The sequence below is a fragment of the Schistocerca americana genome, chromosome 7, assembly GCF_021461395.2.
Source record: "Schistocerca americana isolate TAMUIC-IGC-003095 chromosome 7, iqSchAmer2.1, whole genome shotgun sequence".
Taxonomy (NCBI): Eukaryota; Metazoa; Arthropoda; class Insecta; order Orthoptera; family Acrididae; genus Schistocerca; species Schistocerca americana.
In genome coordinates, this window is record NC_060125.1 from 361,683,534 (window position 1) to 361,700,169 (window position 16,636).

The following is a 16,636-nucleotide window of genomic DNA, read 5'->3' on the forward strand; positions in this document are numbered from 1 at the left end:
AGTCCAGCAAAATATGGATCACCAGAATAGGGGCCCTTCATCTATAAGAGAGGGGTGGGGCTCATTACAGAATAACAAACCATGGGTCAACCTGGTATGCCTGATACAAAGACAGAAGAGGATGGTAAACTCCCACTGCGACAGATGGAGGGAAGAAAGCCACATGGTGGGAAGCCCTTTAATCATACAACATTATTAGAAAGTGGGATCGCCAACCCCAAGAGTCAGCTCAAGATGAGCGGAAAGGAATTTAATGTGAAGCTGCAAATCTGTCACTGGTGGATCATGGAGAACAGGTGTACATGGCTGCCTGTCCACACAAACTTCATAAAAGTCACAGGGCTAACAAATAGCATTTTCCCACCATCTCTTGTTCACTGACACACCAGATTCAAACTATAAAACACCACGGCTAACCCTACCCTCTTGTATGGCAGTGAAGCTTGGGCAGTCCATAGTGATGACAGATGGAGGCTAATGAGTGCCGAGCTGTGATTCCCGAGGACAGCTAGCTACACACTATGAGCAGGAAAAGAGAAACCAAATTTCAACACAGTACTGAACTACAGAACATCTTGGAAAGATCGTGTACCACAGACAAAGACTGGCTGGATTCCCCAGAAAAAACTTCAAACGACAATCAAAATACAGAAGAGATGTAGGAAGACCTGCAAGGAGATGGAACGAGACTGTAACAGGCCACCCGGCCTAAATACTGGATAGAAAGAAGCAGCAGCTCATTGTAAGAATCAAACCCACATCGACCAAGCAAGATGGTGCATTTGGGAGGGTGGCAATTCACATCCCTGTCCGGCCATTCAGATTTATGATCTTCACGATTTATTCAAGCCATTACAGATAAATGCCAGAGTTTCTTTGATAAAGGCAAGGCCAATTTCCTTCCCCATCCTTTCACAATCCGAACTTGTGCTGCGTCTCTAATAACTTCACTGTTGTCTGGACATTAAATTTTAAACTACCGACCTAAAAACCCATATTAGTCTTATGGCTTATCCTCTTGGACAGTTTTATTTTGTCCATCCTGTATAAGAAGCTACAAAGTGACAATGAGTTTTTTTAACATCTATATATTAAATAACACTGGAGCAGCCATTAAAAGTAGTATGATAAGCACAAAAGTATATTACATATAATGCAGCAAACAATACCTCTGCACCAGTCAGGAAGTTCTGGTGGGGCTGGCGTGTCTGCAATATCTTCAAATCTTTTGAAAAGTTCCAAAAGGTAATCGTGCTTATAAATTCCTGGAGGTCTGTGAAAAAAACATTATAAATATTGATATACAAAGTAAACATGAAATTAAAAAACATAATTTGTAGAAAATACTGATAGGGGCAATAACAACAACACGGAACAGATAGATAGCTACTCACCACATAGAGGAGGCATTGAGTTACAATGAAAAAGAATGCTAGAAATATTTCAGCTTTCAGACAAAGTCTTCCTTCAGAAGTGGAGAAAAAGAAGAGAAAACACCACATTCACACAGCAAAAACTCTCTCTCTCTCTCTCTCATGCATATGCACATGCCCCTCCCGGTACCTCCAAACACGCACGCACGCACGCACGCGCACACACACACACACACACACAAACACACACAAACCACTGCTACTGGGTGCTCAGACTTCACAACAAATGCATCTGACATGAGCAGCAATCTAGCTGGAATGGGTAGGGGGTAGGTGGAGGTGGAGGAGGAGGAGGGTGGGGGTGGAGGGAGGCATTGGGGGGTGGGGGTGGAGGGACAGGCAGTTAGGGATGGGGATGGGTTCTAGTGCTGCCTGTAGGAGCATGTGCAGGGATGTGGTAATGTGGTAAGAACAAACAGAATTGGGCTGGATGGTGCAGCACTGAGAACCAGTGGTTGGTGGGACGGGATGGGACCGGGTGGAGGGGGGGGGGGGGGGGGGGGGGGGGGGGGTGGTGTGGTAGAGGCAAGATAGGTTACCAAGTGGGTCGGATAAGTAGTGGAATGCTGTTGTGGGAGGGGGAGTGCTGAGATTCTGGATGTGGATAGTGTGTCATTACCCTCAGTCCACATCATGAAGATGGCATCAACAAATCTGAACCAGGTGAGGAAAATTAACAGGTGTACATGGATTGGAGGGTAGTGGGGCTGATTCACAGTTGGATGGAAGAGAAACTGAATTAGGTTGTGATCAATATCGGTTTTGGATTGCATCTGACTGGTAGGGTTAGAGGAGAAAAAGTGTTTCCACTTAGGGATTAGGAGAAGGAGAGAAAGTCTTTAACAAGCATAGCATATTTGATTTTAAGTTTGGGGCAGAAGATAATGCCTTTGGAAAGGACTGATACTTCTGTAGGACTGAGGCTTTTGTAGGATAAGTTCATGACAGGCACGGTTTGGCAGCTATGAGGTGATATGGTGGAGGTTTGATAGAGGCTCTTGTAGTGGTAGTCAAAGGTGAACAGCTTGGACAGTTTTTTGAAGTAGTGTGGTTCAAGCTGATCTAGTTCCTGGAGAGCAGGGGTTTTCAGTATCAGAGAAGGGGTGCTGAAATTTAGGATTGCAGAGCAGGAGAATGTTACATGTGGAAAGGAGTTAATTCTAGGAGGTTTGGGCCTGATTTATATGGTTTTGCAGGTAGACATGGGTAATTTGATTTGGGAGGAGCTAGGCGACAAGGCAGGAACAGTATGTGGACTGGGTTCTGGCTAGGGATACAGAAACTTTCCTGCACTACTACTGGTGCAGATGGAAGCAGCAAGAATCCTTATTGGGGAATACAAGATGTGTAAAAATATGTGGGGAGATCACCAAATGGATAAAATGGATGAAGTATGGCGGCCAAAGATGAAATGCAAGTAAGTAGAGCCACTAGTGAAAAACAAAAATGAAATAAATTTACTTGAAAATGGGACAAGGTAAAAATGAAACAATAAATAGAAAGATGATAATGGAGAGGGGTGCAGGTTGCTGGGTGGGTATGTGTAAAGAGAGAGTCATCATGTGCCATTCGACTAGGTAAAGTCAGTAAGGTGTGTGCTTAAACTAGGGAAAAAGGGGAGGGAACTGTTAGGTATGGAGTTAACAAAGAATATATGGTACACAAAAATACAGGAAAACTGGCGAAAATATGTGAAGATGAGGAAGGTAGAGTGATCAATTTGAAAATCCCAGGATAATTATATTGGCAGAAAGAATGTGGGAATGAGACCCTGCAACTACAATCAGTGCAGACACGTAACCCTGCACTGTGCACGGATGAGACCATTGATGCAGGATACTCAGATGTCAAAGAGTGTGACAATGAAACATAAGAAAGAAAAGGATGAACAAAGAGAAATTTAATACAACAGAGAATAGTACTTAAGGCAAATGGCACTAGCCTGTGGGTTGGAAGAGAAACAGACAAAAATTAAATATCGTCCAGTGGAATAACAGCATTATGGAAAGGACTGGTTGCTACTCGCCACATACACGAGGCACAGAGCCTCAAATAAGAACAATTAAAAAGACCGCTACAAACATTTCAGCTTTCAGACAAAGTCCTTCATCAGAAGCGGAAAATTCACATAACAATAACATGAGATGAATCTTGTCCTTTTTTTTGGGGGGGGGGGGTTAAGGAAGAGGCATGGGATTGACAGCAGGGAGCAGGGGTGGGGTGGGAGACCTCCTATGTTCTGTCTCACCAGCCACTTACCATCCTGAACATATCCAATGTCCGGCCACAAAGGAGCACTCTTCTGCTGATTCAGTACTGCTAACCACTGGAGCAACTGAATCATATTTTCCACCAGGTTTTCAAATACCTATCATCATGCCCTAAAATTAGAACTATTGTCCTCACTTATCCCACATTGGTATGCCGCCATCCACCCAATCTTCACAATATCCTTGTCCATCCCTATTCCATCCCTGCCCCCAACACCTTGCCTCGTGGGCCATATCGCTTGCAACAGAGCTAGAAACACCTGTTCCACATCTTCCTACCACCACCTAATCCAGTCCTGTCACTAGCATTTCCTACCCATCAAAGGCAGGGCCACCTCTGAAAGCTGCCATGTGATTTATCAACTTAGCTGCGACCACTGTGCCACATTCTATATGGGCATGACAACTAACAAGCTGGCTGACTGCATGAATGTCCAGTGCCATACTATGGCCAAGAGACAGGTGGACCACCCAATTGCTGGACATGCCACCCAACATGATGCGCTACACGCTAATGACTGTTTACCAACCTGTCCCATCAGGATTCTTCACACCAAAACCAGCTTTTCTAAATCATGCAGGTGGAAATTTTTCCCATAACACATCCTTTGTTGCTGTACACCCCCCCCCCCCCCCCAACTTTGCTAGTCTCTGTACTCCTACTGCCTATCCCCTTCCCAGCACCCAATTCCAGTACTACACATGTCTTCTGCCCTACCAACACATCTACATGGTCATCCTCTTCTTTTCCCTCTTTTCTCTCCAACACCTTTCCCTCCCCACAGTACTAGAGCTGCACGTAACAGTCCTATCCTGTCCCCACCACATCTGCCTACATGCTCCCTCAGGCAGCACTATCGTGTGTCCCCAATCCTACACTGCTGTGTCTCACATCACCATCCAACACCTCTTCACTATCACCACTGCTCGTCCCAGCTAGACTGCTGCTCATGTCAGACGCAATTGCAGTCAGGCATTAGTGCCCAGTGACAGTGGCCGTGTGTATATGAGTTGTTCTTGTGTGTACATGTGTGAATTTTCTTCTCAAGTATGACTTTATCTGAAAGACAAAATATTTTTAGCATTATTTTTCACACTGCCTGTTTGTGACTCAATGTCTCCTCTACGTAGTGAGTAGCAGTTTACCCTTTCCGTGGTGTTGATAAGGAAAAATGTCTTTCCTTTCCTAAAGTATTTATACAGTACAGAAGATAATCATTCAGTTACATTGACTGCTGATGTAATTATACAATGATCAACAGATCAGCCTCATACAGATAGAGGAACATTGCAGCATTAAAGAAAATGGAATGGTAAGGGTTGAAGCAGAGGTGGCGACTCATAATGAGGGCATTAGTCATAGTGGCATCATAAATGATAACTTTCTATGACAAGTTAGAGATGTAGCCTCGAAAATTTGAAACAAAGAATGACAAAAGACTTAAAGTAGTGAAAGAAGATCTTACACATAAATTTACCTGACACTAATTAAGCATCATTTGCACCACAATTGCTGATATTTCATAACATTCAGTACCAGTGTTAGAGGCCTGCACTCCAATATGACTGCTTGAAGTAACATCTGCAACACATTAGTCTTACACCATTCCACTGCATGCATGTACTGAAGACAAGGGCACCAGCACATCATCTTCAGCTGCATAAATTGCAACAAGTCCACAAATTCTCTATTGAGGATCTGTTACAACTAAACTATCCCTTCCTGACTTCAATAATATCATTACTGTGAGAGAAGAACTACATGGTTTACAGACTTTTAGTCAACTTGAGTATTTGCTTTTAATAGTGAAACACACACTGTGTAGAATTGGTAGCAAACTGTCTCTCTGACTGCACTGTGTTATCAGTTATCAGTATAATATAATAGCATTAGCTGAAAGAGATGTACTCAGATATCAGTTTAAAATGGCAATTCGAATAACCACAAGAACACTAACAGTTCACAAGAGAACAAACAACAAGATAAATGACTGGTAAACTTCTGCAGGAAATGTTAGATGTATCATGAGGTCACTTCTAACAGAAACATGGCAGAAATTCTAATGTAAAAACAAAGGAGGGAATTTGTCAAATCAGATCATCATCATCAGCTACAGATAAAGCTCAGACCTACAATTCAAGAAGGAAAAAATGTACAAGAAATCAACGAAACTATCAAAAATTGGAGACTTCTAAACATCCTCAAATCCGCCATCCAAGGAGCAGGAAACAAAGGTGGGGCAACATCATAGGCAACCACACAATAGAGGGAAGGATCAAAGTCAGACCACATTTCAGCAGTAACAAAACATCTGAAAGATGACAAGAATTTACTAATATGCAAAAACTACCTGTACAGCTTATGTGAAGAGAAAAGCTGATGTGCAGAAGAGTGACAAGTTCAAATAATTAATTTTCAACTGCATTCTCAAATAATTATCAGGGTATGAGAAAGAGAAGCCAAAGGAAACCAAATTAGCACGTAAAAAAAAGAGATGACTGCCATTAGCAGTGGATCTCGCAATTCTCGCAATGGACAGAGAAGAAGCCACAGACACCATAGAAAACCTTAAGAAAATGGCATGGAAAATTGGTTTTCAAATTTAAAACAGCACACTGAGAAGGTGCCACAAGACAATGATATTATCAAGATAGTGGACACAGCCATATCACTGCTACTCAATATGGTAACAACAACATCATAGATTAAGGACAATTAACAAAATAAAAGCAAATTCAAAATTTAATCATAATAATTTGAAGAAGAACATGAAACTAACAGAACAATCATAGGCACTAGGGGGTTTTGAGCAGGGAGAAGCAAAACAAATGTCATTCCTAGTCTAACACATACATAAAAACCAAAACATATGCAAAAATCAATAATGCCAACATTACATAAATCCCACAAAAAACACCACCATTTGGTATCATCATCTTCAAATAAATTATTTAGGTAAACTGAACTATATGATACCAGAGAATAAATCTGCAAAAAATTGTATCAAAACATAACTATTTAAAAAAACTAAACCTTCTGGCATTGAAGACTTCACTTGACATATGAAGCTAGACTGAAGTACCCAGTACCAAGAAACCTAAACTCACTGCAAACACTGGTTCTGGTATCGACAAATTCATTTGACATTTGACCAACATGGCTAGAATAAGGCCCATGACTCAGGAATTCTTAATTCAATGCAAACTAATACTAAAAACATTATTAGAGCCATACAGGTGGGAAAAAACCATACAATACCCACCAATCACAAGGAAACACTATTAGCTAGAGAGAGAGAGGAAGCAACACACAAATTCATACAGTTTCATTAACATTACCTTACATGACAAGTGAGTGAAAATAGTTGTGCAGAATGCTGTAATACATTGACATCCATTGATGTGGCAAAAGTCTTGGGATAATGATATGCACATATACAGATAGCAGCACTATCATGTACACAAGGTAAAAAAGGGCAGCACACCAGCAGGGCTGTCATTTTTATTCAGGTGATTCATGTGAAAAGATTTACAACATGACTATGGCAACATGATGGGAATTAACAGACTTTGAACATGGAATAGTAGCTGAAGCTAGACGCATGGGACACTCCATTTCTGAAATTATTAGTGAATTCCGAGATCCACAGCATCAAGAGTGTGCCGAGAATACCAAATTTCAGGTATTATCTCACTCCATGGGCAACGCGGTGGCTGACGGCCTTCACTTAATGACTGAGAGCAATGGCTTTTGCGTAGAGTTGCCAGGGCTAACAGACAAACATCACTGTGTGAAGAAACTGCCAAGATCAATGTGGGACGTGTGATGAACATATGCATTGTGACAGTGTGGTGAAATCTGGCATTAAAGGGCTACGGCAGCAGAAGATCGACGCAAGTGCCTTTGCTAACAGCACATCATCTGCAATGCCTCTGCTGGGCTTGTGATCATAATGTTGGGCCCCACACGGCTGGAAAACTATGGCCTGGTCAGATGAGTCTTGATCTCATTTGGTAAGAGCTGATGGTAGGGTCTGAGTGTGGAACTGATACCACAAAACCATGGACCCAAGTTGTCAATAAGGCACTGAGCGAGCTGGCAGTGGCTGCATATTGGTGTGGGCTGAATTTACATGGAGTGGACTGGGTCCTCTGATCCAACTGAACCAATCATTGAGTGGAAATGATTACGTTTGGTTACTTGGAGACCATTTGCAGCCATTCACAGAGGATGACAATGAACCCAGTCAACGGGCCACTATTGTTCGCAATTGGCTTGAACAACATTCTGGACAATTCAAGCAAATGATCTGCCCACCCAATCGCCCAACATGAAACCCATCGAACATCTATGGGACATAGTCAAGAGGTCATTTTGTGCACAAAATCCTGCACAGGCAACACTCCCACAACTAGATGGCTAAAGAGGCGGCATGACTCAATATTTTTGCAAGGGACTTCCAACAACTTGTCAAGTCCATCCCACATCGGGTTGCTGCGTTACGCTGGGCAAAAGGAGGTCCAACATGGTGTTAGGAGGTATCCGTAGACTTGTCACCTCACTGTACAAAATGGAATGTTTCTGCTCTTAGGTTCCTGCCTAACCACCATCTCGGGAATCTGAACATTTTGAAAATACCTTGCCAAATTTTTCAAACAATCATTTTGAAAGTGACTGCTGCCAATGAATGACCAAACGTCCACATTCAAGGCTATACCTACAGATCAGTCCGTCACCACAACTAGTTTTCTTCACCAACTCACAACCAAAGTTACATTCGATTTAACATACACACTGGGCTACCATACTGATCAGCCCTTCACCACATCTACCTTTCTTCCAATCTAGTTCACATATTTACCAAGAGAGATACAACTTCAGTTGGTATGTGACAATAGCTCCTACATAATACACAAGAAGCATTACCACATCCCCACTTCGCACTAGCAATCCAAGGTAATACTTAAATTTAGCCAAAAAGCAAACTTTCATTAGCAAACAAAACATTTAAAAAAATTCCATCCCAACTTCCTTAAACCACAAACAGTCCACCAATAACTACTCACCCACCCACCAATAACCACTCGCCGACCAACAAATGCCCACCCCCAACACAGAATATAAAAATAAATACAAGTAACATAAATTAAATCATACATTCCTTCGAAAAAGACAAGAATGAAACAAAATGAAGCAGCAGCTGCAGTCGTATTCATGTATTTGGCATGGAAGCATCTGATTCCACCCATCTGCTTTGACACATGACATCACCAATGTGGCGGAAACTATGATTCACATCAATTCCCATATCACGCCTATGACGCCATTACATAAACATGACAAGAAACACGAAAATAGATTAAAAAACCATCACACACATCTTCCTCCAAAAATATAATGAAACTAATGGGTCAAGTGTGGAAAATTGGAGGTTTTTGGGTGGGGACAAGTTAAATATAAACACATGCCACAGTACAAAATGACACAAAACGACCCCACAACCTTCCCAAATTCCACTACACACCATATCTTCTGGAATCGGTCACTTCCCTTGACCTATATAGCTCAGCAGCAACTACTGATACCACATTATAAAACTTCAAAACTTTCACCACCACCACAATTATTGCTACCAGAAGAAAACCATAGAAAAACCAAATTGGAATTGAACACTTCCCTTGACCTATATAGGACAACAGCAACTCACAATACCAAATCACTAATAGCAACATCCAAACAACTCACAACGCCCCCCCCCCCCCCACACACACACAAAACAAAACAAAAAAGAAAAAGAATCCCGATCCACCCTGGCCTCCCCAAACCTCCCCCCAAAATCAAAGACCCATAAACAAAACAAAAATATCTCAATCACACACTACAACTCAACAACTGCAACAAAAGAGATCCTCCACAACAAACTCACACACCTACCTCCAAAAAACCTTGCCAACAACTAACCTTCCCCCACCCCCGAGCCCAGTAGCCCTCAGGGACGCTCTTCCGCCAACAGTACTCATCTAATTGAGACTGAAGGTTAGAAGAGCACCTCTTCCCCCTACCAATAACTGACTTAGCACACACCCCCCCCCCCCCCCCAAACCCCTCTATTGTAATCATACAGGCCCCGGTCTCATAATTTTTAAACTAAACACTATGATTAACTACTAAATGATTGTAGCCTCGCTCACCCAACCCCCTATAAGATGAAAACACGTCTGAAACTATGGTTCTCCCCTCTTCTATGAAATCCTCAATTAATCCCACTAATTCCCTTTTCGTCCGCCCCTCCAAAGCCCTAAATACACTTTCTGAAAAGCGACACCCTGATACAACAGCCCCCCACACCCATACACCAACCAAAGACTGACCCCTAACATACTGCTTCCTTCCAAACTGCGATTCGACAACCACCACCACCCCAGCCCCCCCCCCCACACACTCTCTCTCTCTCTCTCTCTCTCTCTCTCTCTCTCTCTCCAAACATACTTCACAACAAAATGAAAACCAATCAAGCACAGTCCTCTCACTCACACCAAAATCATGTGCACAGAAACTGTGAGAGGATCTATAACAAAAATGATATGTCATTAACACAATTTCTTGCATGCCCAACCTAGACTTCTCGAACCAGGAACCTTACCTTACAGAGCACCATACGTTATCCCTATGGCACCTTCACACGTAGCCATCCCTGGTCTGAGACGCTGGAATTTTTATCAATTGCATTTCCTCCTGACAGACAGAGCACTTCACACCTTCGGCCAAAAGCCCAAAAAGCTGGAGAAACTTGATGAGGGACAAAGCATTGTCCCCCATCTACAACACAAACACGTACTGTTCAATTTGTCAGTCATATCCATACCTAACAAAGGCATGAACAAAGTAATTTTAAAAAACTCACACACGACTGAGCCGTGTCACGACTCAGCTCATTTGATTTACCTGCGAGATTATTCACTTGTTTTCGCCGCAGCGATAGGGGGCACGATCGCTGGTGCGCGAAGCAAGAGTTTTGGGAAGACGGCTTGGTCAAGAGATGGCGAGAGGACCGGTCAGTCAGTCTCGGCGAGTGTTCAGTCGGTTAGTCGCACAGTCTGGAAGTCGGTGCAGTGAGGCGACAGAGCCAGTCAGAAGGCAGACATTTACATGTTAGTTGGTCGGCTCTAAGTCTCAGTCGCTGTTGGGTTGTGCACTGAGTCGGGTTCATTGTTACTCCACGGTTGGACGAGTTGGCAGTCAGCAGCAGGCAGATCCGCACGGTGCAAGTACGCGCCGGGGCCGTGGTCGACGCAGACGGAAGGCCGCTGGTCGATCAGTCAGCTGGTCGTCGGATGGCGACAGGACGGAAGTGGCTGGGAGTCAACTGGTGCCTGCCATTTAAGGACTGCGATAAGATGGCTGTTTGCAAGCATGTGGGGAGGACGGAATGCTCGCTTGCTTAGCGTGGTTCTCCATGACCAAATGTTGTTTGTTGGGTCTAGCACTCGAGTGTAACAGGAAACTGCATTGGTGTGGTTCTCGTCACCTGGCTAAGGCCGAAATTTTCATATACTTTTATTATATTTCATGATCGTTACTTATTATGGGGTTGGTACTTGTAGCCAACATTTTGTGATTTGGTATAACTTGGTGCGTTTAAATTGCAAATTTCCTAATTCTATTAATATTGCTTGAGATATAGATTTTGAGCTGTGTTGTGTATGCACCTAAAAGGACTGTTGTGAGTGAGAAGCACACTTGAGTGTGTAATGTTTTTCAGTTTCATTGTTATTTATATTGCACGATTTGTTGGATTTTGTAGTGAGTGGAACTTTAATTTGTGTGATTCTGGTTGGTAGAATGTTTTTCGTGGCAGCATTTGAGAATCAGTTGTTACAAGAAGTTGCTAGCTCTGAATTGCCACCTCGTTAATCAATCATTTACTGACAGATGTGTTTGTCTGTAGCAAGTAAGAGGCAGCAACTGTAGCTTGTTAGTATAAAAAACAGTTATGCAGAAATTTGAATGGAAAAAACAAGTCATCTTTATTATAAAGTTGTTTTATAGTATGTTGGAAGATCATTCTTTTGAGCTGTGTTTATTCTGTATCAATCAAATTTAGGTATCACACAGCTGGCAGAAATGACTGTTGAGCTCCTAATAGACTGTATGTGTGAAATAATTCATGTGATTTTGTGAGTGATGTGTTAAATTATTTATTTGTAAGTTGTTTTGAAGATCTGCATTTTTGGTGTTTTCACCTTATGTTGAACCAAAACAGTATTCTTGAGGTCTTGATAACTGCACATGATATATGATATACCATTTACTAACAGTGCCTTTATGTAACGTTTCAGAGTGGGGCTGCATGTTCTTCTGGAGAACATTTAAAAAAAATTCTATTGCTAAAATTTCCTTTAAACTGTTAATTGTATTAACTTGGATGTATTGTTAAACAATAAATTTGTGCCAACAAGGCTTGGGCCAAATACATGTGCCTACACCTTCCCCATCCTGGCTCTGCTACCGTCTGTACATCTCAATGACAAACAGCAAACAACATTACAATAGCTTAGACACAACTGTAAACACACAGTCAAGAGCAATACGGAACGCGCCAAGGACTAACACACAACTGAACCCAATACACCACATAACACGCAACCCATAAACACACCACCAGAGAGCACCACCGACCGCATCAAAACAACACCTATAAACACTCCACACTCACAAACTAAACTCTGCGCCATCGTGACATCACATACCATACATCACGGGTCAAAGCCGATGGGTGGAATCAGACACTTCCACTGACCCCACCAATGCACTATACAAATTTGGCCAGCAAGCCATACATTTACAAAAATTTGATGGTGTTGATCATTATCACCAACCATAGTGACATTTAATGAAAACTACTAAAAATTCCAGTCCATAAAATGAAAATGCACCACACACTACCTTTAACTGCAACCACTCACTAACAACATGATGAATAAGCTTAGAAACATCAAAGTTACTTACTACCAGAAACCCTCTTCAAGTATGCCACACAGCCAGGATATCACATAAAACAACAATGTTATGTCACGAGGCTAAGGTGAAGCCCAGTACCGTACATTACGGTTGACACGAACAGTCTCCCTATAGTAACAACCCAGCAGAAAACTGCACAAATTCTTCATTTAAGCTACTTAGAAGAAATTATTCAAACACCAGGAATTGACTTGAAATGAAACTGAAGGTGATCTCAGTCAAATAGAAATGACAACCGTTGACATGACAGCTCAGGGAAATTTGAGGAATGCTATCAACAAACATGAATGTGAAACTACAAGACAGTAAAGAAAACACAGTGTAAGAGGACAGAAGAGTGAAACAAACAGTACAGGGAACACTTGAAAGGAATCTGGGAAGAGAAAAAATAAGAAAGCTCACAAAGAAATCATTAGAAAGGAACTCAATCCTCCGTTAACCAGAGAATGATCATAAGTAGCAATAATAATTTTTAAAAAATACAAGAGAATTTCACAAAATTCAAATGTGTGCGATGGGTTACAATAAAATGAACTTACCTAACGCGTGCAAATTCCCTGACAGCAGCATCGACACTGCAGTCCATATTTTCAACAAGATATGATACAAGCAGGAATCCTGTCCGATTGAAGCCATGTGTACAGTGCACACCTGAAATATATGGAACATACAGCATACTTATATAAATTCAAATTTTAATTTTATTTTTACAGTTGTGAAAGTAGTAGTACTGATACTGGAGTTTTGTATAAAGCTTCTGTAGTGTACATGTACAGTATTGGTTACTATTATATGCTGTGTAGTCAACATTATAATTTTCCACATTTAAATTAAAATAATGCAGATTGTATTATAATCATGAAAATTAACATAGTTCAGGAAAACAGTGAACGTTATTTGAAGCTATTAAAAACAATGATGAAATCTTAATATAAAACAGCCCCAGAAGATCTGCTCTTCTGTAAATGTATACAATATAACATACTGATGGTGATCTTAATAGCACGGAGATGAAGGACATAATCATGCGCCATCAACACTGATGTCACTACAAATGAACATCAGCTCAAGCAGTAAAGGAAGGAATCAGTCAAGTATATACCAGATGAAATTTATTACAGAATGGTAAGTAAGTTCTCTTGAATACTATGTCAGCACTCTACGTGATGTACCAGTGAGGTTGGTTGGTTTGTGGGATTTAAGGGACCAGACCGCTACTGTCATCGGTCCCTACCAGTGAGGGGACAATGAAGAGCTAACAAAGATGGCAATTAAGAAAAAGTTGAAGGCTGTGAAAAGGAAGAAATTAGTGTCATGGACTCTTTCAGATACTACTGATTCAGCATCTCCTCTTTTGCAAATTTATCAGCTATAACAGTCAGCAGAAATGCTATCACTGAAGGCTCCAGTAACAACATACATACTTATAAAAATGCTGGAAGGGAGATCAGATCGAAAGCATACTGATACTTTAGAAAGCACGTTAACATGGTACCTATACTGTAAGAGGAGGACGTTCCAGTTAATTTTTTTCCTTTACCCAGGGCCAAATCAGCTTGCTAAGTGATGGAGAAGAGACAGACTGGCTGAACAGCTAAAAATTGTAAATATGCAGCACGCAGATAACTTAAGTAGAGAATATGACAATTAATAGTTAAATTTCTATGTTATCGGAGGCAAAAATACTGTTAACAATAAATACACTCGAGAAATTCAGAATTTGTCGTACGGAGTTTCTTTTCTTTCAAAAATCATATTTCACCTTTGATTAATGAGGTCTTTTATTTATTTTTTTTGCTTCAAAAGCAAAGCACAAAACTTACAGAGTAAATGCAAAATGCTTCTAACTGGAGGTTCCACTGGTAGTGCGTCCGATATATTAATAGTATTTCTACACGATTATTTGTGGTGTCAGATGCGACACTACAGGTACATCGGAGTGTCGTTTGATCCATATAAAACTATGGGCATAAAGCTACTGGTGTTTTCAGACTTCTGCGTGCTGAACCACATACATAACTTACTAGCACACAAGGCTGTAAAGAGTATTTGAGTCAGTGCACTTTTTATTATTCTAGATTTTAACATAAATGAAAGCAACATTTAAAAATAATGAAATCAACAAAAACTGCATTTGCAGGGCAACTAAGCTGATGCATGGTCAGTAGTTCGACCATACCCTTATTCCTCACGCACTGGGTCAAATCTCCAGTTTTTCACCAGATATGGCAATTTTTACTACCACAATTCAATCTGTGTCAATGTAAATGTCTGCACCTATGCCACAACAAGTGCAGTCATTTTTGTAAGTGATTTTTTAATTTCCGTTTCTTACTTACCAATAATTTCTAAAGGATGGTGACTGATGAAGTGACTGCAAATACGTATAAATGTGGCCGTTTGTTCTTCTGATGGTGTCTCACCATGCCCTCGGCACTGAAGTTTTAGATATTTGCAGCCATGTTCCTCTACGTCATCCTTATTATAAAAACGTGAAGTGTTGGTCAAATCAATCCAAAGACCTATTTTCACCTGCATAACAAATTGCTTTAACAATCTATACCAGTCACAACTTGTAGTAAATTAATTAATGTATATTATATTAGCAAATGAAAATCAGATCGTATGTATGCAAATTTTATAATTATTATCAATAGTGAAGATTCACTGATGGTGTAATCGGTCCAACTAACAAATAGCTTAAACAGAAATAAAATAAAAATTTTTGTACCATAATTTTAATGTCTGAAACAACAAACTGCTTTAAGTTGATATGGCAGCAATATATAATTACTTTGTTTAGAACATTTGTGGCACTAATGAAGCTGATCTACCTATAGTAAAGCTTTGTGTTGTCATGTCTCATGTATTAGAGGGGAATGTTTCTATCTTTACTGGAAGAATGTCAGTGTTAAATACATTTCTTTAGACATCCATATTTTGTGACATCTGAATATTTTTTTTATGCCTTATTCACATTACGGCTGATGGGAGTAGGCTCTAAGAGGCACTGAAAATAACTGAACAAAAGTTATATTCTGTATTTTTATAACATTTATTTACAGCGAAAAAAATTACACAGATCAATTATAACAGATGTAAACATAATTGGCTAGTTGATGAAATACATCACATTATTTACCTTGTAGCTTTTCATTAAATCAAATATCATTTCAGGTGGAAAGCGGCATTCTTCGGGAACTTGGTCATCATAACGTGAACTCAATGGTGTTTTGAATGCCAGGAATTTATTAGCTACTAAATCGTGTGCTTTGCGTGGGCAATGTAACCATCTGGGAGGAATTGGGCCTGGAGATCTATCATTATGATTACTCATACTTAAATTCTCACCACGCGCAATTTCTCATTAAGCTCACCACTTCTGCGACACTACTTAAAATCACGTAAAACAACAGTTTACTTTTTAAAACTGGGTCTTGTCACTTGCTTGTCTGTTTACTTGTCAGATGATTGGAAAAACTGCAAATTTAACTACGTCTACTCCATGCCTGATCGCACTAGGCGCTAGAAAATGTGTGGTCAAAAAGTCAAATCACCAATATGTTTCCAAATTAAAAAAACACTTCCCATTACAGCTTTTTTTTTCGCACAGCATCAAGCCTTCTTCTTCTGCACACACAACTTCCTATTCTCAATCGCAATCGCAGAGCTACTCACACCAAAGATTATCACGAATCTCGCTCGCACACAAAATCAATATTTCGAATGCGACGATTCGATAGTTTTGTGGAATACAGTCACGTCAGAAATAAAATAAAAGTTCACACTGAGAGCTGTAAACATTTGCCCCAAGGGCACTGAATTTTATAAGATACTTATTTTCACAGGAAAGCTTTACTTTCAAGTAATGACAACTCTATCGAAAGTTGTGCCATCGACCTAGTGGATAG

General features: G+C 40.7%; 1 protein-coding gene across 1 annotated transcript in view; it reads right to left on the reverse strand.

Moving 5' to 3' along the window:
* Positions 1–16,394, reverse strand: part of LOC124622112 (mRNA-capping enzyme) — an 88,480-nt gene extending 72,086 nt beyond the window's left edge. Inside the window, exons 1-4 of the mRNA XM_047147721.1 lie at positions 15,868–16,394; positions 15,065–15,257; positions 13,265–13,376; positions 1,170–1,273 (exon numbers count right to left, since the gene is read on the reverse strand). Coding sequence (XP_047003677.1) covers positions 1,170–1,273; positions 13,265–13,376; positions 15,065–15,257; positions 15,868–16,062 — 604 coding nt within the window. The 5' untranslated portion in view covers positions 16,063–16,394. The remainder of the gene's footprint in view (positions 1–1,169; positions 1,274–13,264; positions 13,377–15,064; positions 15,258–15,867) is intronic.
* Between the last annotated feature and the right edge of the window lie 242 nt (positions 16,395–16,636).